This window comes from Amblyomma americanum, chromosome 1, assembly GCF_052857255.1.
Source record: "Amblyomma americanum isolate KBUSLIRL-KWMA chromosome 1, ASM5285725v1, whole genome shotgun sequence".
Lineage (NCBI taxonomy): Eukaryota > Metazoa > Arthropoda > Arachnida > Ixodida > Ixodidae > Amblyomma > Amblyomma americanum.
Genome location: NC_135497.1, coordinates 285,271,012 through 285,296,180, shown reverse-complemented (window position 1 = coordinate 285,296,180; position 25,169 = coordinate 285,271,012). Strand labels below are relative to the sequence as shown.

General features: G+C 45.7%; 2 protein-coding genes across 2 annotated transcripts in view; both read right to left on the bottom strand.

The window, feature by feature from the left end:
- Positions 1 to 10,392, bottom strand: part of LOC144115216 (nose resistant to fluoxetine protein 6-like) — a 39,388-nt gene extending 28,996 nt beyond the window's left edge. The window contains exons 1-2 of the mRNA XM_077649493.1: positions 9,630 to 10,392; positions 7,986 to 8,194 (exon numbers count right to left, since the gene is read on the bottom strand). Coding sequence (XP_077505619.1) covers positions 7,986 to 8,194; positions 9,630 to 9,888 — 468 coding nt within the window. The 5' untranslated portion in view covers positions 9,889 to 10,392. The remainder of the gene's footprint in view (positions 1 to 7,985; positions 8,195 to 9,629) is intronic.
- A 9,560-nt stretch (positions 10,393 to 19,952) lies between these two features.
- Positions 19,953 to 25,169, bottom strand: part of LOC144115214 (nose resistant to fluoxetine protein 6-like) — a 53,109-nt gene continuing 47,892 nt past the window's right edge. The window contains exons 14-15 of the mRNA XM_077649492.1: positions 23,262 to 23,404; positions 19,953 to 20,138 (exon numbers count right to left, since the gene is read on the bottom strand). Coding sequence (XP_077505618.1) covers positions 19,953 to 20,138; positions 23,262 to 23,404 — 329 coding nt within the window. The remainder of the gene's footprint in view (positions 20,139 to 23,261; positions 23,405 to 25,169) is intronic.

Sequence of the window (25,169 nt, the reverse complement as noted above, 5' to 3'; positions counted from 1 at the left end):
CACTGGCGCCAGCGATTTGTTCACATACTATAGTCTATGGCACAGTAAACAGTGCAGTGCCCAGTCGCAACCTGTAGTCACCTGCGAGCAGCCGCGTATATTGGGCCCCATGGTTGCTATAAAGTGCATCATGCACTTTGGTAAGAGGTGTATTTTTTTCTTGTTCCTTGCGACTCCGCTGAAACTAACAATCTCAGAAAATTTTCGGCAAATGGCGCTCGGGAGAAATTGGTCTTTGGGGTTCAGACGATTCGTGACTTTTTAGAAATTGCTATGGAGCCCACTTGGGGCTTCCAGCATTTATTCGTTGTCTGAACACATATTTTTTCGTCGCCTCCCTAATTCGCGGTTTTGCCATTTTGGTTCTTGCGACGATTTCGTAACTTGCATTACGAGGATGTGGCCTTTCGCAATGCGGACTTTTATTCTTGTCCTGAGGTTACATAGTTGTCGTAAGGCTGTCATGCCTGAAATGCGTTTTGTTCTTTACTACCGGCTCATTGAAAGATATACGGTCTCAAGACCAATAAAAATAAAGCTGTTAGTCACGATCTACACCAACGACCGGCACAAGCGGCCCAAGAACCGCAATTATACATGATAATCTTGGCAGTTACAACATCTTTTACAGCGCTTGTCTTGCCGAGTCACGTCAGCCATGATGTGACTCAAACGTGACCTCGCCCCAGCTTTCTAAATGCTGATGTCAGTCTTGTACTGCGACAACTCTATCGTTGAGGTCATTCCCGTCACTACACTGTTGTCTGCCTGAAGTCCATGGCCTTTAAATTCATAATTAAGCGAACGTTCTCGTCTTGCAGCTTGTAATTTATTTTGGTCGAATATCCTCCTTTAAACCCTTTTTCTTTTGAAAGATTTTTTGGGTTTTTTAAATATAAAGATCTTTTCATCACTATGAAGTTTCATATATGAAGCCTTCGTAGTCCAGTATACCTCACCACCTAATCTGCTTCCTTATAAGACTCCTCATAATTACTTTTGAAGTCATTTCCTACTCACAAAGCCTTCGCAGAAAATCGGGACTGTGCAGTCTTGAGCAGATGGTGCTGCGCTTAAGATTGAAAACTTGCTGGACTTAGTGCTTCAGATTCAGGGCAGTCAAAGTTGCGTGAAAAAAAAGTTCAAGGGGGCACTCTGTTGACCTAAAGTGCGGTGAGGCGAAAGCCTTTAGCGCGGTGTTGCTGCTTGTGTCACTGATGTGTGGTTAAGATGTTGATTAGGTACACAATTGTTTGTGAATCTTAAATGCTGGAGACGCTGGAGGGCGTTTGTGAGGCACCCGTCTGATTTGATGCCCTTCCGCAAACACTCTCCAGCGTCCTAGACAAGGAGAGCTACATATTCATTGGCATAAAGTAGCGTAGTCGTTAGAACGCTCGGCTGTGGAATGGAAGGATGGTGGCTGAATCCCATCGTGCATAAAGGTTTTTTTCATGTCGAGTTGAAGAGCGTAACGAATGGACGGACAATATGACGTCGTTTTCGTTGTTGTGACTACCGGCTGGCGATGTAACGGACGGACAAGATCTCGACCGGGAGTATGAGATGGGAGTATGGCTTTCGCCTTAATACCGAGCGGCGGCATAATCGGACGGCGGTGGCAGTTATTTGAACATTATGCAGCTAACGTAAAGTGTGCGAGATCCGCGAAGCGGAATTTGTTGTCGGCGTGTTGTCAGGTATAGAGGCGGTATTGGGCCCAGAAGTACTGCCGCCCGTAGAAAGCAGCGCTGCAGGCTTGCAAGGAGTTTAAGATCAGCTCGACTTGTGGATGCTCCTACTTGGAAGAAATCAGTCTATCAAAAAATGTCAGATCACGCAAACATGCGAACTTTGTGTAAGGACAAGACAGCTATCTGACTTCGCACATTGAGATACAAAAGTTCAAATAATTTTTATAAGTTACGTGCGTTATCCCCATGGTGCTTCAAGAAGCATACGCGTACGAAATCTTTTAAGCCTTAAATTGACACCGAGGGCAAATTAACAATCAACTTTAATAAGAATCGAATTATTTGGATATTTAGTTGGAACGACCCGCCACATGTTCACTGGAACTCAACTTAACGCTGAAAAGATTGGTATTTTCCAACAAGAAAAAAAAACTGCGAAGTGAGCGTTGGTGAACGAAAAAGCGTGCGAAGAGACGCAAATTTATGCATGTCATCTTCCTTGGTACTGCGCAGCTTAAACAACCAGACGTCCTGGAATAGGATGAGAATTTTTTTATTACAAGTGTTTGTTATTTCTTGTCAAAGGAGAAGCCTGGGCGAGTTGGTATCTACTCATTCTAAATAACAGCGCAAACAAGACAAGGACAACGGAAAGAAACGACAACACGAGCGCTTGTGTTATGCAAAGTTCTGAAATATTCGTGCATCGTGTTCTTCCGCGGAAATTATTCTAGCAGCAGGCTACAGATGAGGCAAAACGTGACAGCTTGGAGTTCGGCGGAGCCTATAAAGTAAAGATATTTGCTTAATTGCTTGCAAAACCACTCTGCCCTCGATATATGGCTCTTTAGGATGGTCCAAACTTAAAATTAAATGACTGATGGAAGAATGGCGTGAGGAAGACACCAAGAGAGCTCTGGAAAGCATCAAACAGCGCCAGTGCCACCAAGTGTTTTTTTTTTCTGGTGTCCTTAAGACGCCCTCCACAGAACACAAAAGGTGAGGTATATGAAGGACAGGAGCTGAGGAGCTGCATGACGTTCTTTGGAACCTAAGCGGCACACTTTTTCTGGTGAGAAAAAAAAGGTTGCACTCACAATGCAATCTGATAGTGGAGCAAGCTCTGTTCAGTTTGACTTACAGTCACGTGCAAGTACTCGTCTTTATGTACCATGAACCGAACCAAATCACATGTGGATTCAACACACAAAAAGCGAAAGAGCAACAACTGCGACACTAAAGCAGAAAAAAAGTTGCTAAGCAGGCAGGATTGCGGAAGGATCGTGTAGCCATGCTACGCGAGGAACACGGCTGTAGAATCGTCCAATCTGTAGCAGGTAATGGAACACAACAGTGCCAGATTAGCTTTAGGAATAGTGTCTGTCGTGCTAATAACCTCAGAAAGAGTGTCTTATACCCATGCGGCAAACTTCCTTTGAATTTGTTGCAAGACTGAGTAATGTATTAATTTTCGAACAGTCTCTTATTCAGTTCTGTGCGCTGTCTCATTTTGATCCGCGCGGGTTGAGGCAAAATGTGAGATTTCTAAGTGTGTAACTTTTCAAATTTTACTAAGTTCCTCTTCAGCTGGCCTGTTCATCTTTACTCTGCGAGAAGTCAGGGAGGCGGCAATACGTTTGTGGCATTTGTTTACTAATGCTCGCTAATAATCAAACGACGCGATGGGTTTCTAAACTGCGTTGCGTTTTGCACCACTCTCATCTGATGAATACGCTTAAACCAGTTTCAGATATTTGAAAAGTAAACTCCTAAAAATTTCAGGTCCTTAGGGTGGCTATTTGTTGATTACTTAGAATCAAGGTGTTTAAGATGTGGCCCTTTTCCCTTTTTTTCATGTTTGAATGCGCATGAACCATCTAGGATGCACATGCACTGTCCATCTTTATCGCTTTAAACGTGCCTTACATTTTTTTTACCATGGTGTATGGTCTCTGCCGGATCAATAAAAGAAAATTTTTTCAGAAAAGTGAGAAGGGGGCGGGCACTGCTTCCTAACTTGGTAAAAAAGCGTAGATATGTCATTTACAACAAGAAAATCGGTGCTGTATCCTTTGCAAAGGAGCAATCAGAAGCTGTCGCCAACAAGCTGGACAAATAGCACAACGTATAGTCTGAGACTCGGAAATAATTCATGAAGTTTTGGGAAAGCTTGACACAGGAGTAGCAACAGAGCTGAAGGCTGAAAAAAAGATTATTACGGGTGCACTATCTTTGCTTTCACTCAATCATTTGAGCTCTCGATTGTAGAAGAGTTGCAATAAACTCCACGACTGTTGCGGTAACGAACAAAAACTCGACACTGCTTTAGGGGGCGTACCGATAATGGATACGCGAGGACAAATGATCGAAGGGATTGCTGAGGGTTGGTGAAATCCGGGTCCTTTACTTAAAGACAGAGAGATAGAGACGAAAAAAAAATCTGCATCGAGCGAAAATCTCTCCATGCAGGGGCGTTCCCGCTGCTGTTCGACTTTGAGAGAACGCTGTTCATCCGTTAGCACACGTTTAGCAGGCGGCGGCTTCGTCTACGGTTCGCGCAAGGCCAAAAGCACAGTTAATCCGGATGCTCTCCCCTTGCGCTTGCGATACTCTCGGACGTGTTGAGCGTTAATCTGGCGACGATGTCCGGTTTGACCGCACAGCCTAGCGGCTTCGCGTTGCGCTTCACGCATGGCTGGATTTTGCTATGGACGACGCTTTGACTCACGCCCACAAACACGTCGAATCTCAGCCGCTGATTGCTGCTGATCCAACTCTCACACGCGTCTGCCATGGCGGTGAAAGAGATGCACACACCACGCGACCTTCCCTCTGAGCAGCAAAGATGACGAAGAGGCCACAGGCGCATGAGGAGCGCTCGCGCATGCGTTGTAGTGGCGCTGTGACGAAGGACGTGTGGCCACCGCTGGTGAGCTACCTATAGCAGCTTTTCGCTGCAATAAGGGACGCTGTGGGGTGTAGGTGTATCTCGCTTTAAAGCGTCCGGGCCTTTACATGTACAAGCAGTTTTTAAAAGAGGTGTCCAAGGAAAAACGTTGCTTAGCAGTTATGACAGTGACCTCAATTTACTAAAGCAATTATTTCATGCCTTCAAGATGCGTCCAGAAAAAAGATGAAAAACTGGAAAGAAAGGCAGTGCGTGACGCTCAAATCTAGCGTTCTGAAGCGTGCTTGTCTCGACCGGTATGGGACCTCCTCCGTTATGTAATTTTAAGGCGTCGTTATTAGGAGGCCACACTAAGTCCGTTGTAGATGTTTATCCTTGGCTTGGTGCCCCTGGCGGATCGGCACCAAGCCAAGCCGAGAGAGAGAAAGATGCAAAAGTTGAAGAGAAAGAAAGAGGCGAGAGAGAGGGCAGAATGATGGGGAGAAAAAAGAGGGATGCCGTCGTGAAGAGAGGAGTGGACTTGACAGCTTTAGACGAGTGTTTTAACTTAGCCGTAGCCTTGTTTAGCCAATAATTTTCTAGTAGCGACTTTGGTTGGTTTGTGGGGTTAACTTCGCAAAGCGACTCAGACTATGAAGAATGCCGTAGTGGAGGGCTAGGGAAAATTTTGAACATATGAGGTTCTTTAACGTGCACTGACATCGCTAGGACACGGGCCTCTAGCATTCCGCCTCCATCGAAATGCGACCCCGCGGCAGGGATCAAACCCATGTCTGGCGTCAGCAGCCGAGCAGCATAGCCACTGAGCCACCGTGGTGGCTTGTAGCGACATTCGATACAATGAAAATAAAATTGGACTTGAAAAAAAAATTGTTGCCGGTTAAGCATTGCTAAGCACTGAATATAGTGCGAAGGTAGTTTGTTGCAGATGGACACCATCGCCACGTGCCTGAAAGCGTGATTGAGGTGTCCACTGACCCTGGGAGCCAGTTATGAGTCTTTCCTTTTCTCAAATCACGGAGTCTATAACGTTGTCAACGCAAACGCCAATGAATTCAATTAACTCCAGCGGCCTCTAACTCAACTGAAGGTGAAATTTGCACGGCCCGCGATTGAAGCCCGAGGTCCCGTAGTGAAGCTTTCGCTTCAAGAATTATTGACAACCAGTGCGATTGATGCGGCAGAGTATGCGTTAATTAGCATAAGCATTGCCCCCGAACGGAGTAGCTGCTACCGCTGACGGATTCAGACCATGCGTACAGACCTGTCCGCCGGTCACCATGTGGTACGCCGTACCCCAGCTCCACTCTCCCCCACTCGCCACCTGACGCCACTGTAAGTGGAAAGACGATTCACCTCTCTCCACTTCGCCATCCGCCACCCATAGCCACCCAGCCATTCTTCGTCTTTCCACTCCCACTTTCTTTCCCTTAAAGTGTGTGTGTGGGGGGGGGGGGGGGGGGGGGGGAATTTCCGTCTCTGCTTTGCCACCTGCCACTGCCAGCTGATGCTTCAGACGGACAGAACTACATTTCCGACATGAGGGCTCTAATGCTTTCGCATAAGAAAAGACACGAAGAGCCTCTGGTACGGGAATATCCCAGTTGGCAACGAAGTGGGCAAAGGAGCACCCCAAGAAGTCGCAGTACAGCATGCTTGGAAAAGCTTTATCTGCGAACGAAAGCAGAGCTATTGCAAATCTTTATGCGCTTTTTTTGTACAACGGGCAGAAATGTCTGTGTTCGCAGCCTTTCGTTATTTTATTTACGTGGTGGAAAGAATCCGCAGTAACCACCAGAATTCCATCGTAGAGATAGGCACAGTAGGAAATATAATTCACAAGAGTGGAACGTTGGACGAGTCGGTAACGGACCGGAACGAAACGGAACACTGAGTGTTCCGTTTCGCCTTGGTCACCTTAGGTTTCCTTCAGTCAGAAGTAAGCTCCTGTGTTGTGCACCTCTTTCTTTGTCCTTCGTCCTGTTCGCGCTACGTATCATGATCACAGTAGGCAATTTTGTCTCCAAGAATGACACTTAAGGACAAGTGACCCTATTTTCAAACAACCTCCACAAAATTATTGCGTCAGTAAGCATGAGTAATGTAAGTGGCTTATTTCATAAACATGTTGAGAACTAACAGATATTTTAAATCAGATCGTAGGAATAGAGTTGGCTTTTTAACACAACCCTAAGGATTTTCAAATCCCAAAAGACACCTTGGAATCTATCTAGAGGGATATTTTTCTCAGGAAATTTTTGTAGAGGGAACTATGGAAATTTTTTGACCATAGCAAGTGTTTTATTTTCTTTCTTTTTTTCCTCTTAGGTGGAAATTAATTATGCAATTTAGTGCTGTATGACAGCAAGAACAGCCCATATCACAGTTCGTTGGATCATGAAGGGATTCAGATTAGCCTACGAAACATTACGTGCACTCAAAAAAGGTGGCTCGTCGTGTCTAATCATAGCCGCTGGCTAAAACATCCAGAGCGGTGACAGATTTCCAAAGGCTTCCTAGTAGGGTTTTTGCCAAGAGTTACACGTATGCTTTCTTACGTGTGCCAAAATGATTGCTCGCATGATAAAAGCGCAAGGGTTCGCACTCAAGCCGGGCCACTCGCGACGACTTGCACGACTAGTATGCATGGTTGACGAAGCGGCAGGCAATCCCGCCGCGGAAATGACACCGTAGGTGCGTATTCGGGAAAAACTGTCCTCCGCAGAAATTTCTGTTACAGTGCATTCTTTGGCTTAAATGGAAGGCTTCCCTAGGACTTATACTTTTCTTTAGAGCCAGTTTGTTGAGTTGTTTGGTGAGCACATCTACTGTGATGCTGCTTCAACAACGAAAACGTAGTTGCGCTTTGCAGCGCGGAAAATAACAAAAATACTCAAAAAGCACATGGGAGCAAATAATAAGCATAAAAGGTTACCGTTAAAAAAGTTACCGATGCGTCTGAATTGAGTGCATGCGTTCACACACGGCCTTCGTGTACCATCCGTGATGTGCGACAGCGTGGTCGCATAAATTAGTAATCCTCAACTCTATCAAACTATGTGTATACAAGCGCGCGTTCAGTGCACGAGTGTCTGGCATCTAAGTAACTGCAAAAGGAAGGTAGCAGCAAAAGAATATAATTTGTTCTGACGCTTGGTTGGGGCTTAAGTCTAAACAGGGCCGCCCGCGGTAGCCTCAAAATTTACTCCCCATTTTCGGTCAGTGCATGCAGAAACACGAAGCACCGAGGGAGTCATCCCATTTTTCCGTGAACTGATCAGATAGTCCAAGGTTAAACGGTACACTCTTATTGCTGGGAACACTGATGACGCTTAACAATATTTACCCGGAGCTTATACCCTCAGGTGAGCTCAGCGACTTACAGAAAATTCTCCGACAGCCTGGAACTTCTTAACGAAAGTCTCCAGGAGGGACCAGGGCGGATAGACGAAGAGGCTGCAATACTGGCCCTTGTGCACCAACTCTCCCTCGGAGTTGTACACCCTAGTCTTGAGGCACTGTTCGTAACCGCCCAGGCTGATGAGACTCCCCTCGAGGAGGTTGTTTGGAATCAATCCGTTAGCAAGAATCACTGCAACGAGGAACATATTAGCACGGCGTGTAGACAAAAAAAGCAGTTCATTGGGCTTACTCTGTAAGCGTGTTCTGAGCATGAGAAAGGGGTTCGCGCCCGTCTTTACACTTGGCTTCCAAAAAAAAAACACCCCGCATTGAATGAAGAGAAAAAGATATTAATTTAAACCTTAAGGCGATGAATAGCAAAGCCTAAGACATAGAGTAAAGTGCATTTCGCGTAGGTTAAACGCTGCCCTCACTGCCGCTTTATCTTTTTTTTTTGTTCCATATGCCTTCACTCTGCATTTATAGATGCGTATTAAGTAGAGCAAAGGCTGCCGGTCAATGAGATTCTGAACATTGCTCTTTTTTTCGACCGCAGAATCGTCACGTTGTTGATCTAATAAGCCTTTATCGTCGCTTCTGTCGAGAAGAGGATTTGTTTAGTTGGCCATGCATGTGTTGCCTCCTTTTTTTCTGGTCTTGCACTTAAAATTCTTTTCAGGACCTTCTTATTTCCTGTTGAAAGCGTTGTACTCAACATGCTTTCAGTTGTGAAAGTATTTCAGCGGAAGGTAATACTTCCCTAAATTTTGTTTATTTGCTGCTTTTCTGAAATATATGTATAAAAGAACAATGTTCTCTGTATTGTACGGGAGCAAGGAAAGAAAATATACAACTGAGTGCTTTTTCAGTGTAGGCAGAGAAAATGTAGTGAAAGCCACAATATTGTGCTAACTGTAATAAAATATTAAATAATTCAGTAAATATAATTCTGAATTGTACCGGCCAACTTATGTGCTTTCTTAAGACAAAGTGTGATGAATTTAATTCCCTCTTGGTTTTTCAACGCATAGGGTGGCTGGTCATTGCACATACATAGAAAAAGTTTGCATTTATCAGGCTAGCACTTGGGCCACAAGGAGAGGTTACAGTTCTCTTCCTGGCGGCTAAGTAATGAAATAGGATATAAACGGCTGGGCGGAAGGGGCCATTCAGCGCTGCCCTTCTAAAACATGTTAATGAAAAGGCAAAGGACGTTTGGCGCCAGGTCAAAATGAACTAAACGACATTCTAGAACAAAAAAAAAAGTCGAAGCCACGAAGCGTATTAGTGGAACGCGCGTAACCTTTCACGAATACGCTTCATGTTCGTGAAACACGCACAAAAAGTGAGGCTCAATGGCTGCGAAGCAACACGCACCGCGCAAGCGTACGCATCCGACGGAGGCCCTGACACCCTCACAAAATTCACAAAGGCGAGAAGGCCGATATATTGCGCGGCCGTACTACACGGGCAGAAAAATGGCGTTCAAAACAATTAAAACTTCTCATTTGTTTTCCGCGAAAACTAAGCGAAACTATTTCTGTCTTAGGTTCTTCCATGACGGGCATTACACCCCGAAAGAGTAATTAATGGAAGATATACGAAGCGGAAGAAAGAGCACTCACTTCTTAACACCCACGGCTCTCTCGTTCTTGTAGCCTTTAGCACCTTGAACAGGCTTCCAGCGCATTCGGGGCTCAGCTCGGGGCTCGTGGCCAGCTCCGACGCGACGGGCATCAGTTTTTTCATGAGCATGCCGCCGATATCCGTCAACTCCGTTTCGAGGCTCTTCGTTGCCGTCTCTTCCCCGCAGACGAAAGGAGCATTGTTCCAAGTGCGGTCCAGAAGGAGCGAGGCGGCTACTAGTAACAAAGCCGGATTCATTATTTGAGCGCTGTTCGCCGCTGCTTACCGCAGAGTGCAGGATTCAAATGGTAAAAAAAAAAATTCACTAGAGAATCCAAGTTATTCTCCGGTGCCTCTCAGAAGAGCCAGAAGCTCTGAATCATGATCACCTCAGGCAAAGTTGATGTCTGAAAAAAGCAAGAAATCTTAGTGCGCAGTTCCGGGTCTAATAGTTAATACACGTGTCGCTAATCTTGACAAACGCTGACGGCGTGACCCGATGAAAGGGATAGTCGGACGCGGGCTCACTTTGGAGACGCTCGGGAGCTGCACTGGTGTCGGTTCCGAAGTCGCCACCATAGGGCTAACGCGTTGCGGTGCTCACCACGTTTGCCTCTGGACGCGCACAGGATAACTTCGTCCTTAGCGCAGTTACATTGCGAAGGTGCCCGGCGGATGTGTTCCCAACATGCGCAAGGGTGCCTCGAAGTACACTCTTCTCTTCGGCGAAGGATCTTATGGATCCTATAATGATGGAAAACATTGGTCGTCTATTGTACAGACATGCTTTCCTCAATCTATAATACCGGACGCCGAGACGGCTCGCTAACGTCCACGATGGAGAGAGAGAAACAAGAGAAGAAAACAAAAGTGTATCGGCAGCTTCACGCCAATAGACGTGGCCCTTGGATCCCCGCAAAGGCGCCCTTGAATCGCAAGATTATGGCCGGCTTGGCACGACGCCTAAATGACCGCGGGGGGCAGGGAGGGTTCACGAGGCGTCTGCCGGCGCGTGTTGGCGTGTGGCGGCACGCTTCGTCAGCTGACAGCCACTATCCATAATCTGTTTCCGCAACTGATGATGTGTCGTGTGGTTTGCCTTGTGGGACCTCAGGCAGAATTTTGATTTTTGTTTTTCTTGTTCATTGGGCAATCCCATTTAGGAGACCTTTCCTCTAAGGATGCTCACATTCACAGTTAGCCTTCCGGTGCCATTGAGGACACTGTAAAAGAGAGAGAGAGTAACAGTGCCATGGGTATTGGCTATGATTCGATGATGCTTGGGCGCACCAGTTGGCTTGCTGTAATCAGGTTATCTGCTTTTTTTTAATTCTACGCCGGTCACATTGGAGGGCGTCATTGTGTGGGTCAGTGCTTAAACTGGCAACTAAGCCGAAAAATGGTTCTCTCGGTGACTCACCGCGCAGGCTGAAATATAACATTAAAGGTAAGGGTAGATCGAAGTATGCGTTCAGGCGCATTCGTTCAGTAGCGCTTGAAGAAATGCCTCCGTACTAAAGCCGTGCATTTTGCCACATGACAGGCAGGATGGAACGATTTTCGGCAAACGATATTGTGCGACTCGCTAGACCGTGCTCCACCATCCACCATACCGGCAGAATTAAACGTTACGAGACCATATAAATGGTGTTTTTATTTTGTGGAAAGATTCATGTATAAACGCGTGTTCCAAAAGTTATCCCAGCTTGCCGAGAGCACGAATGGCATTTCACGAAATTTATTTAAATAATTATATGTTTGTAAATAAAGCCTTACCTAATAAACAGAAATTTATTTTTTAATTTTAAGCAAAAGCATGCAAACGGGACAGAAACAGAGAACTATAATAGAATTTATGGCATTGAAAGATTGTTCAGCATCAGACATTCACAAAAGACAGAAGACTGCCTACACAGAGTCCCCAGTTGGTATAAACATTGTAACAAGATGGACGAAAAGGTTTCAACGTGGGGAAACTTCTTTGCCTGAAAAATTAAAAACCGCGGGCTAGGAGACAGTCTGCAGTAACCAACCCTCACAACGAAGCCACGGTTGATGACATCCACCATGACCGAATAATTAACTGTCAGGGAATTGTGTAGTTTGCTAAAACATTAATTAATTAATTAATTAATTCGTTTTAGTCATAGTATTGAAATTCGGGTTTCATTGGTTTGTTGGTACTATGTTCTTAGAATGTACTAAAGGTTTTGACACTATTAATCATTCCATTTTGCTTAAAAGAAATTCAGTGGGCTCTTAAGGCTGCTTACGTGCTGTGAAGGCGAAAGCATTAGTGTGTCATCGTGAGCGTTCGACCTCGACGCAGGGTGCGCACTGAGAAATGAAACGAAGACGTGCCTCCGAACGCTGATTGCACAAACGTTGAATCCACAACAGACCGAGTGAAACATTCGGACACTTGGTTCGAATACCTGTCGTGATATATAGCCTCCAACCTTACCAAGAGACATATGCTGTATGCAATGAGAAATCGTATGACACCACCCGCAACAGTGTAAGATGAACGGTTGCATCAAACTTTTTATATGAAAAATTGGTTTTTGAGGAAAGGAAATGGCGCAGTAACTTGTTTCACATCTCGCTGGACACGTGGACCTCACCCTTGGATAGTCAAACACTTCTAGGTGCATATGTCGTCGGCTCGAATCCCTGTCGCAAGCTAGCCTCCAACCTAACTAGCACATGTAAGCTATATGTTACGAGGAATAGTATGACACCGCCCGGAGCGCTGTACGATGAACGGTTGTTCCTAATTCTGGTGCGAATTTAGTCGGGCGGGGGGGGGGGGGTATATACAGAAGAACGACTTATGTGTAATTCTGATGTCATAGCATTGTCATAGGAGACCCCGTAGAATATCTGACACGGATCCCAATTGGACTTATTTTTGGAAATGTGGTGGTGTGCTTGAAGGTTGCTTCACTTCCGCCACCGGTTAGCCCGGTATTGCACTGCCTCCGGGATCGGCCTGGGTCATTATACTGCTCGTCTTTACTATCCTGTCTATCTATCCCATCTTTCAACTCTCCTACTATCTGCACGCGGTAGCGATTGTGGCTCAGCTTGAGCCAGTGGGCAGGCCTGTGCAGTTCACTTTTGCTCCTTCCTGGCAACAACAGACATAGAGACAATTCTGAAATGGCTCCCTTGAAGCGGCGGTTACCATCCCCGCCCTGCGACTGCACAGCCATCAACACGCAACCTTCCTGGGCTCCTCCACCGCGGCGGAGTTGATAGGGATCCGGGTCAGGCTGCACCTGCTGCTCACCCTCTGCCCTCCGCCGCCCAGGAGTGCTCTGCTGTGCGACTCCCGCGCCGCCCTCAGCCAACTGCAGTCCAACGGCCGCGGTACCCCGCCAGTGCGGGACATCCGCTCGCGCATCGAGCGCCTCGCGCACAGAAGATGTGCCGTGCGTGCACAGTGGGTGCCCGGTCACTGCGGCATCGCCGGCAACGAAGCGGACGACCTCGCGACCGCCGCACACCAACTACCTGCCAGCGATCTGCCTCTTGCACTGGAGGACGTGCGTGCGGTCATCCATGACCATCTCCGAAATCAGCACCCCGACCCACGCATCGCAGGAGGTGAGCGCATCGAAAGTGTCACCGGCTGTCGCGCACTTACGCGGTCGCAACGTGTGATGATCCTTCGCGCGCATTGGCTCTGTGTGGCCCGGGGAACGGCGGGAGCGTCACGGAATCGCGACGAGTGATGTGTGTGACGGATGCGGTGCAGTGGAATCACTAGAGCACCTGCTCCTTCACTGTGCCGCGTTCGCCGATGCTCGTCGCGATATGCTTGCGGCCTATAGGGCGCTGGGCATACTACCAGAGTGCCTAAAGACGCTATTGTGGCCGCAGGGCAGTGCGCGCACCCGTGAGCGAACCTTTGCATTCCTCGAACACACGGGCTTAACGTCCCGTCTGTTCTCCGCCAGGTAGTTGCACGCAGTGACCGAACGCTCCGCGAATTCTACCTTGAACGATTAACAACTGGACGCCCCAGTCCAGTGGTAGTCAGCACAGTGCTGTGCGCGTGTGCTTTTATTGCTTCATCATGAACTAATCACGCGCACAACCTAGATACATTTCTTATTGTGTAAATAGTTTGTGTATATTACTTCTCCCCCTATCCTGTCTTCCTGTCCCCTCACCTCTTTAATTTCATTTCTCCATTCTGCCTGCTATCCTTTATTTCCGCTGCCCCAGCTCAGGTGCTTCAGTATCGATGGCAGATGCCGGGGCTAGCAAAAATTTTTCCTTCCTTTTATTATTATTTTAATAAAAAACACTTAATACTACTGCTCAGTAAGCTGTGTGCGTCCTACGGCCGCTCGATGACGCCACTCTATTTTTCTTGCCATCGCTGTGACTTTTTGTAACATCTGCGGTACATCCACTTACGTACTAACAGATGCCGCCTGCTTTACACATAGTGAAAGTAGTAATGCTTTGCATTAAATTTGAACTTTACCGGATTGCAGACCCTGCGGCGCACCTTCTCAAGAGCTATTTGCATGATCCTAAACAAATAATCCATATCGATAGAACTCTATATTGGGACTGTTGCTGTTCATATTATATATTAACGATCTTCCTGACTGTATAAGTCCAGCCCACTGTCTATTATACGCTGATGTTACTAACAAATCGTTGTCTAACAAACCTATTGTCGATCTAGCTTTTCAGCTGAATGCCGTATCAAGTAAGGTTTAAAATTGGTGTCGTGAATGATCATAAATTCCTCTAAAACCAAATTTATAGTCTTTAAAACTAGCCACTAGATGCTTTCCAGCACACCGGCTTTAACCCTTTGTTCCAGTATTACTTCGGCACCTCAGTACACCAGCTGTCCCGGCGTCATTATGGATTAAAGAATTAAATTTTCTACCGCATCGATCATGTAAAAAAAGTCTGCCATTCGGCATTAGAATACTCATTAAAGCTTGTCTATATTTTTTTTGTAACCTACTCTGATCATTGTATTATGCATTCATACTTAGTCAAGTCACTTTCGGCATTGTTGCATTGGGAAATACTTACCACTGCCACTTATTTTCCCTGCAACACTTATAAAACAGGCCATCCACATTATCACGTGCAGCTCTTTCTATGCAAATGCTCGTTCCTTGTAACATGATCACAATATCTTTTCAGTCCATCACATTTTTCAATCACCTTGGCATCATGCATGTTCTTTAAGCTGTTAAGTCCCACGCTGCTTTTCCAATTTATCAATCATATCTTGTTAAGCAACTTGAACTCTGCTACATTTGTGCCTAGAAAATATTTTATGCTTCCAAATGTCCTAATTATACAAAAATGACGTCACCTGAACAGCGTTTTAATTCTGGAAATCAATGCAATTTTCATTGAACACCTCATTAAGCTGAAAGACTTTGTTTTGCAAAACTGGCTTTTTGTTTTTTTTGTTTCTATATAATTTTGGTACTATGGTCATAATGACATTGCGTTTCTGCGTGTTATTACTCGTATCTTGCTTCTTGTGTGCTTTAATCATTTTACTGATTTTGCTGCTAATCTTTCTTTATTTTGAAATGATCTATCGAGACTCCCGGCACAGTCCTTGGACGTTGGGACCCTTGCCTGTACAGTTTGAGGGTTGTGCCAATTCTGGACTCATTAACCCTTAATTTGATTTGGAAAAAAATACCCTAAAAGCCCGAGCGTGTATTGCAGAGGGGGAACATCAGCCTAAAATTAAAGCAACAAAAATTGCAATAGGCACAAAATTAATAGCAATAGACACCATATTTCAATGCAATAGAAACAATTATTGAACATATAGATTATTGAAAAAACTATGCAAAATGGTTCCAAGAAAACCAACGCCTGATCAACGCGAACAAAAAGCTAACGTCAGTAAAGAGCTACTGGATCTCTATAAGGCCCAAAAGGACACCTTTCTTTCAAATATAACGACTCAGGAGATGAAACTTACATCCACAGACTAAGACGCAATCATCAAAATGGCATCGTACGGGGTCGCCTATGCATACGCGTAATTGTTTGAAACGCGGAGGTCACGAAAAAGGTGATAGCAACAGTCTTCTGAGACATAAGAGGTGTAATACTGATTTTCTTGAGGACGGCGGATCTGCGAACGGTGCTCGCGGTATTGAAACTTTCCGGAAGCTTAGGGAAGTTATACGAAAAAAAAATGAATACTGGAGATTCTTGGAAAATCTCAATTTACAGCACGGCAATGCGCGCCCTCACACCTCATTTCATACTTTAGAGGTGTTTGGACAAATGGGCTAGTCTATTGCACTCACCCCCGTAGAGCCTGTATCTGGCTCCGTATGACTTCTATTTATTCGTCCCCATGAAAAAAAAGTGAGTACGACCACTGATTTGACGACGTTCAGGAAGTTGAACAAGCCACACAAGCATGGTTGAGAAAACAAACCGAAGCATATTTCTAAAATGAATCCACAGCGTGGGTTCAACTTTGAAAGAAATGTAGGCAGTCTGCTGAAAAATATTTTGAATGATACCGTTCTATTCATAAATCTCTCATCTGTATTTGTCAAAATATGAATAAAATGTTCAGTACTTTACAAATTATGGCTTTTTAAGGCATTCCTTTTGGAACAGACATAAAGCAAAGGATCGATCGGGGTAGTGATGTGGCTGGCTACCCTGTCTCCCCACCCTCTTTTTTTAATGTGCAGGTCTGGTGGGAGAAATATGTTACGCAGCTTGCTTTTGATATATTATTACACCAGCATTCTTTCGTTTTCGGCCTGAGCACGAAGCCGCGATCGCTACCGGCGCTAAAAGACGACGAATCAAGAAAGAACAGACGCCACCAGCTTAATATCGACGTCCGACGTCTTTCTGCGCTGTTTTGTTTTTGAATATGTTGTACCAACTACCTCAAATGTTGGTATTTTTCCGGTTCGATATCGGTTTCAGCGTCCATGTCTGTCGACAATGACCGAGGCAATATGCGAAGACGCTCTTGTATTGGGGTTTCACTGCCCGTTTAAGAACTTCAAGCACTCTAAATTAATCCGAATGTCTCCAGTGCGGCGTGCCTCAAAACCGCTGGCATCTAAAAAATTGTTTGTTATTAGCTATCAAAGCATGCACAACCTGTGAGCTAGCGCAAGTGATTGTAAACAAGGCCGCGCACTAACTTAAGCAGAGGTACAGTACACTACGAGGATAATTGTGGTAGTGGCACCGCTTCAATAATCGCATAACATTCCCTTGCGCTTCCACTTGTTCATACCTCTTGTTTCGTCAGTCAGTCAGTCAGTCATTCAGTCAACGAATTAATGAGTCATTTAATCAATCAATCAATCAATCAATCAATCAATCAATCAATCAATCAATCAATCAATCTATCCGTCCGTCCGTCCGTCCGTCCGTCCATCCGTCCGTCCGTCCGTCCGTCTGTCTGTCTGTCTGTCTGTCTGTCTGTCTGTCTGTCCGTCCGTCCGTCCGTCCGTCCGTCCGTCCGTCCGTCCGTCCGTCCGTCTGTCTGTCTGTCTGTCTGTCTGTCTGTCTGTCTGTCTGTCTGTCTGTCTGTCTGTCTGTCTGTCTGTCTGTCTGTCCGTCCGTCCGTCCGTCCGTCCGTCCGTCCGTCCGTCCGTCCGTCTGTCTGTCTGTCTGTCTGTCTGTCTGTCTGTCTGTCTGTCTGTCTGTCTGTCTGTCCGTCCGTCCGTCCGTCCGTCCGTCCGTCCGTCCGTCCGTCCGTCCGTCCGTCCGTCTGTCTGTCTGTCTGTCTGTCTGTCTGTCTGTCTGTCTGTCTGTCTGTCTGTCTGTCTGTCTGTCTGTCTGTCTGTCTGTCTGTCTGTCTGTCTGTCTCAAATACGTATACTTCAAATACGTGAATACGTATAAGGGTAACGTTCAGCAGGAAGCCCCAGAGCGAACCTGCGGGGGGCTACTTTACAAGTTAAATACGAGAATGCACAATGCATTCCGCGAACATATACAAAATGTGTCCCAGTGCTCAACTTCGTTGTTCTAGAAATCGAACAAGACAACCGACAAGAAGAAGACAACTAAACAAGCTAAATGCAATATTACACACATGAAACATGGTAGGGCAAATGACGACTGGCAAAGAAATGGAGACGACGGGACGGGATCGGAAGAAACTTGCGCCGGTCCTCTCCCGCAAACATCGCTTCTGCGTTTGTCCTCTTCGCTACCATTATTCATGGGAATTTTTTCGCGTCTGGCTTGCATTACGAACTCAGGCTAGCCGGTCCTCCGCTCGTTATTTGCGCTCACGTACAGCTGCGCTAAGCATGAGCTGGCACGCGGTGGCAACGACAACCTCTCAACGTGCGGTTCATAGTAACACCATCTCCATTCAGCAATTTTTAGACGCTATTTGGTATTTCCGAAAATTATGGTCGTGTATTCTCCTGATTCGGCGATCATGTCGACGGGACACCACTGCTCGAGCTTGGAACATCACTGTAGATTTCGTCCCCTCGATCGATAATAAGATACCATTGAATTAACCGCTGTGAGGCAAATTACTGCTGCATTTTAATCAATATCGCTGCAGCCATGTTTTAAACCTGCAATACGGGGACAAAATCTGCGTTTCACGTGTAAAGTGATCCCGAATTCAGTTTTCCTCGCTATTTGAAGTCTTCAAAATTAAATTAGTCCGAAAACACTTTTCAGTAAAGGTTTGGTATGCATTCGATGTTAAAGGACACTGTCTTATAGTCTGCGCCAAGAGGAATATTTCGAAGGCGCTTTGTTGAAGCGGAGTTATCGGAAATCAGAATATACCCTTTACCTTATTTGCACCTCCTATTCTGTCGTGTTTATCGGCACACTCAAAACTATAGCCCCCTCTTCTGCAACCACGTCCAGTGAAACGCCATCGCTGACGTAATCACGACGTCATTTGTTTCTTTTCCCTTCACATATTTCACGATGCAAATACCTCCGCTCATGGCGCACCTGACGGGCGGCCGTGCTTCGTCTGCTCGTTATATTAGATACTGTTCCGCTGCAGTTCCTACGTTACGGGGTGTATCTGATGAATAGCCACTTCGAAACCTGTACTCATAGACGCGTTAACAAAGAGACAGCGAGTTCTAAAACCTCGAAGGAAACTGGAGTGAAGCCAAATGTCTAGTTTGATTCCACAATCTCTGCTGCTTGTCGACCGGTTCTGGTGACGTCGTGGTTAATCTCTTTGTACCAGCTAGCGTGACATCGTAGTGGGCGACATATGAATGTGGAATAACCATGAATAACCATGGTTTAATTGGATTAACCGCGGTGCCATGAAAATCTGTCGGCGCCATTGGCTGGGGGACTTCTTTGAGGGGCATTTGCCGCTCGCATTTTTTGTTTATTTTGATTTAACTTTTATTTATTTATTTTATCTCTCTCTCTTTCTAATGGCATACCTACTCCCTAGCATACAGTCGTGAGGCAACGCATATACTAGGTTAAGTTTTGTTCACCAAGAAGCAGTGCTGTTTTGTGGCTTATGGGTTGTGTGCTAGGCTCGCAATCTGAAATTCCTGGGTTAAATTGTCCGCACCTGCGGAGGAAATCTTACTTTTTTTGTTACCACTATGAGGACATCCTCTGAGATGTTTGGGACCACTGCTTCTGGCCAACGCCGACATCGGGTTTCGTTGCCATTGAGCCATATAATGCTTTCGAATTTATAAGGTGGTTTAATGTTCACTGGAATTTCAAGAGTGAAACGAACTTTGGGCTTAATAAAGTACTGCAAGATAGCAGTGCACGTTACGTGAGTCTAAGGTTTGACGAGTGATTGATTCTTCCATGTCTAGCAACATCCTGAGCTATTGAGACACGCCGTAATGGAAGGCTCCTAATTAATTCCCACTTCCCGGTGTTCCTGAACGTGCACCAAAATTATAGCGCACGACCGTTTTTCATTTCAGCTGCATCTAAACGCATCCGCCGCAGCTGCAGTGGAACCCTCCAACTTGAGCTCAGCAGAAGAATGCCACGGGCACTGACCACGGCGGGTAATGACACTCAGTTCAGAGAGACTCTGGAGGCATTTATAATTTTACTTCCTTTATTGGTCTCGCATGATAATTAACAAGCAAGCGATGGGTTACATTCAATAACTTATGCGCATCGTGAGTCGTGCATCATGTCTGTGAGTTTCCTTCACCGAAACAAAAAAAATGGTACTTTGACCTGAAGATGTGTAGTAACCAATATTGAGGAAAGCGAAGTAACAATAGCAGCCCCCAATACTAAGCGGGGTGAATCAGCTCCGGCCAACCTTTTATTTTCGTTCTGTGGGCTCAGAGCTTTGAACGCTGCTCCCCGTTCTCGACAGGCGACGGCTTAGCTTCAGCAGACGTCCTGCCCGCGCCAGAGTCTCGTTCGAAGAGGAACTTCTGCAGGTGCGCCACCGGTGCCTCCACGCACAAGTGCAGCAGCAGTCCAAAGACGACGCTGAACCAGTAGATTCCGACGGAGGCGTTCAGCTACGCCGTACAAAGAGTGCGTTGAGGGAAAAGGGGGGTGAAGGAGGAAAACTAATGTCAGAAAGCATCTCGTCTCCAGGGGCGCCCTCAATGGTCCAATGATCCCTCCATTTTGAATTACAGAAAATGAACCCTGATGGCACAAAATGCATTGAGCTCCAACAAAACTGCAGGCTATGAGTGACGTGCTCGAAATGGTGCGTCGTTTTATTCAGCACGTTTAAATGAAATGGAGTGCGCAGTTCGTTATTCCGCGCTTTGACCTAATTGGCTTTTTTTCACTCGCAAAACGATTGTGAGCTTGAAAGGCTGCTGCTATAAAATGCACAAAGAGAAATTTGAGAATTTCCCCATCTTAGGAACTAGCCAGATAAGGGAACTAGGTGTGCTGTTTCAGCCTACAGAAATCGCCAAGGAGCAATTAACAGCTGGAATAAATTTGGCCTGTAAGTAGGCTAGGCCAGCGGACGTTATTTACTGTTGACGGAGTCTCATGTCTCGGTGCGTTTTGTATGTAGCTTGTGCAAGCACTAGTTTTATAAATACAAAGTCATATCAAGAGCATGCTTAAATTTCCATTATCAATGCACCATTGCCGGTTTTGTATAATGGCGTTTATGCCCCAAGGGAACTGCCATACTAGCATTCTTCTTCCCTATAGCCACAAATCTTGTCTATTCCTGCCCACTGTTATCCGGTACCTCATACTAACGGCTCCTGCTAAATTTAACGCAACACTGTCTTGCCCAAAAACTATTTATTTTAGGAAGGTTCGTACTGCTTTCCTCATCTTGCTAGTCCAAACTTCGCATGCGCAATATCTGAAGCGCTCTCACTTCCTGTAATAAATTTCAAGAGTTTCTTACGGATACCGTTGCGGGGAAACACATATATGACTTCAAAGGAGCCAGTTTGTTGATTAACCGTACCGTTTGCTATGTGTGAAAAGTGTTGCGAAAAATTCGGATAATCCAAGCCATACACGGCACCTAGTGAAAACAACATAAACTAATCACTTTTCCTGAACTGCTTCACACGAGCAAGTTGTTGTCGGGCTAGTTGGCTATCGTATTGTGAAGCCGTAAGGAATTGCGCTAAAAACCTGACACAAAGACAGAGACCTGTGTCCTGTCTGTCTTTCTTTGTGTTGTTTTTCTAGCTCAATTCTGTATGGCTTTGCTGCAGCAGATGGGCTTATGGCTTTGAATTTGGCCCCGTGCGCATCAGCATTTTTAAACCGAAAGCTTTACTACGCCAGCCAGCGAGCCATTTAGGCTCGTCGCGCACTTCAGCCGTATGCCGTATGCCTCTGGCCGACGAACGACCTTCAGCCGCCATCGCCTAGCAACGCCGCAGTCGCGCTCCAACAGATGGCGCCGCCGTCGACGCCGCTGCCGTCGCCGCTCGCTCCACCAAATATGTCCGTTGGGGTAGAGGGAGAGGAGGTGTCGCCTCGCGGGGGGTATATATATATTCGCTTCGCCTCATTGTATTGTAGTCGTTATGGAAAGCGCGAAGCAGACGCAACAACGACAGAACGAAGCGAGAAAGAGACAACGCGCTCGAGAGACGCCAGAAGAACGCGCCGCACGACTCGAGAAGCGTCGTAACGAAGATGCGGCTAGAAGTCGTGCCACGTCCCGGAGTGACTCTTCAACTGCGGAAGAGACCGGTTTGAGTTCTCGAGAGCATCGGAATGAGACGCTGCGTAGACGACGTGCCGAGGAAAGGAAGCTTTCGCAATTCAACTAGGGTTAACCAGAGCTAAACCAAAGCCAATTTTTCTTTAATTCTTTATGGAACCATTATTAACATCCATGAGTGTCACGACTATATTCTCTATTTTACCGCCGCTATGAGGGCAGGCTTTGGCCTATTGATGCCTTCCTGTCAGATTATAATTAGGTTAGTTGTCATCTGATTTTACTGGGAAAATATTTCTGAAGTCGCTCAGACCAGATTGTTATTTTTTCTCTCTACCAATATGGGCATCCAGTCTCTCTGTTTTTCTGTTTCAAGGCATCACTTAAATATTACTCCACTTCTAGGGACATATGAATTTATGATTACCATTTTTTTTTCATTATCTGAAGCACTGCTCTGCAAGCATTAACATGCGTAATATTTGTAACACTCTTTCATCATAACACTGCAATAAAGGGTCAGCTTATTAAGACAATAATTTATTTTAAGTTGTGAAGCATGCATCAGAAGACGCCTCCGGTCTACTCTAACTTTTGATATCAGCTAGACTTGAACGTAACTTACGTGTTAGAATTACCACTCGGAGTGGTAATCTTAGCACAAATGGCGCGGCCTCTGGTGCTGATTTCGGACAAACATCACCTGATCTAAGGCCATGTTTACGCAACTAGCAGGAATAAAATTATAAAAGTGTCGTAATTTTTCTCAGTCAAATATTCCAAGCATATTAAAACGAGCTATTTTGGTTCGTTAGCTTCAGTTTTTTTGTTGATTTTGGCGCCAATTTCAACACCTCAAAGAATGTACGACGCAGGGCTTCCGGTATTGATAGCTTTCCTTCATTAGCACAAATGGGGCTTGACTTTTATAGTACTTAACGCATTCCAAATGGCGGTCAAACTGGATGGAACGGCTAACATGAGTGATGAACTTCTACGCGCCACGCTACGGACTATGGTGCACACCCCAGCGGCGAAGTTGCGTTTATTTTGAACCAGCCGAATTCCTCTAATGAGCTCAAAATTCTAAGTAAATTGGCGTTTATATCTTTCACGTTTTTTTTTAATGTGGCCGCCGTGGCCGGAATCCTGCCTCGTTACAGCGCTCTGCAGCAGAACGTTATAGCCACTGAGCCACCACGGCAGAGGAGTAGGTGGACTTCCAATAAGCATGCAGTGTGATCAAAATAACAAATTTTAAGAGAGAAATTTTTCTCCGGTACATTATGGAGCGTTTCTCATTCATAACATTCGATATTACACAGGAGAAAGCGGTTCCTAGAAAAATGCTTAGGCACCACATGCAAGTGCCTTTTCACTCCACAATCTAAAAAAAATAAAAAATAAACAATCCACATACAAATTTCGCCACAGAGGCTTCGCTGTAAAATGTGATCAAGGTTACAAATGAAAATCGTACCTGAAAAAACTCGCTGAGCTCGAAGTTTGTCCTCATGTTTCCTGCCCGAATGTAGAACATGGGAACGTGTGTGAGGTAAATGCAGAACGTCAGCCTTGATAGGGGCCGGAACGCGGTCCACGACATGAAACTATTGAGCCAACCTGGAAGCAGGGCGATTAGCGATTCAGCACTGCAGAAACACAGGCGATGAAAAACAGAGACCCAGAGCTGCGGACGCTCTCTTACCACTCTTCGGAGGTAACCAATGGCATTGTGAGATACCTTTAATAAATTACTGCGAATCACAGAACTGACCAGCCGCTTTTAACTGTGAAGAATATAGCCATATCTGTAATGAAATGCGAACAATCTTCCTACTTTAATAGCCAGTGTGGGGCTAAAAATCACACGCCATAGAACATAGGAAAGAGCATAGCGTCGCTTTTTTTTTTGGGGGGGGGGGAGTATCAGTTGCACCTTTGGTATTAGTTGCACCTTTGGTCAACGTTTTCTCCCAACATTCCTGATAACTGATAACCTAGGCACAAGGGATGAACTAAGGACGCATTCCAATTGGACACTGACAACAATCCGATTTCTGCTGCTTGAATTACGCTCTTTTCAGGGGGGTGGTGGCCTGATTTTTGTTAGAGCTGCTTCATTCCTTGTGCGGTGTTGAGCCTAGGTTTAAAATTACCTGGCAGCACTAGAAGAGGGCGTGACTGAAAGCATGTTGTTGGCCGCTCTACACAGGAAGCCAGATTGTGGTTTTTATTGCTTCTAAACGAGTGATAAGCTTCATCTTTATTCTGATTTTCATGTTTTCGCTTAGGGCGAAAACTTCTGATCAGAAATCTGTGCAGTATTTGATAAACACCTTGATTCAACAGTTGTAATGGCATTTTAACTGTTACACTAACGGTATTTTTTTACAGTGGAAAAAACGCATGCGCAATACATATAAAAAATAAAGACACGTGGCAACCCGCTCGAGCACTGCTACAGCCGTACTCTTAAGCATGCTGTTTATATGCCAGTTTCACCTCAACCTTAGATAAATAGAGGTGGCGTCCCTCCTCAGCTGCACGTTGAATCATTTTATCGGCAGCTGCTGAGATGAGCAAAAGAAGTGCTGGAAGCGAAGTTTACTACAGCGACCTTTCCCAGTTTCATATACCCTGTATGTGTTCTTGAAGGCAGCATAATTATCACCTTCGAGATTCTCAGTTAGCTCATCACTTCTGCGAGTGACCGCGGCTTTGCTGCTTTATTGTAGAGGTCTCAAATACCCAGACGTTGCCGTGCGGCCCGTTGGCCCTAAGAATGTGTTCCGTAGGAACCTCACCCGCTCCTCTTTTTTTCTGTCTGATAATCTGCAGTCGTATTTCCTAAATAGGTTCAGTCATCTCTGCTTGCGTCAATAGTTAGCTTTGCGTGTTATGGTCCCAAAGACTTCGAATATACGAGGGAAGAAAGAAAACAACTGAAAAAAGGCGTGTTTTAGTTGTCGGGCTTTTCATTACTTATTCACATCGGTTTCTTGTCTCTGAATGTGCTTCTGTCAACTAACTTTTTACGTGTTTACTTTTTTTCTTGGACTCCTGCCTCCTTTTTCTTCTGCGGCTGCTGGCCGGCGGGAGACAAAAGCGCGTCAACGCGGCCCGCGTAGTGGGGTGAGTTTCTAGCCGATAAACAGCGCCCGAAGAACGAAGACGACAGGACACGAACTAGACGACGCAGCGTAAGATCCCCGCAGTATTGAATTATGAGTGCAGAACGCCATATCGACATATCACGCGTATGTAACTGCCGCCTAAACGAAGCGTGATTAAAGGGTTCTGACGCGCTACCTTGTGGAATTGAAGAGGCATGCTGTGCCCGCCTGCGAGCGACACAGTGTCAAATTTGTGCGAAGCGTAAAACACT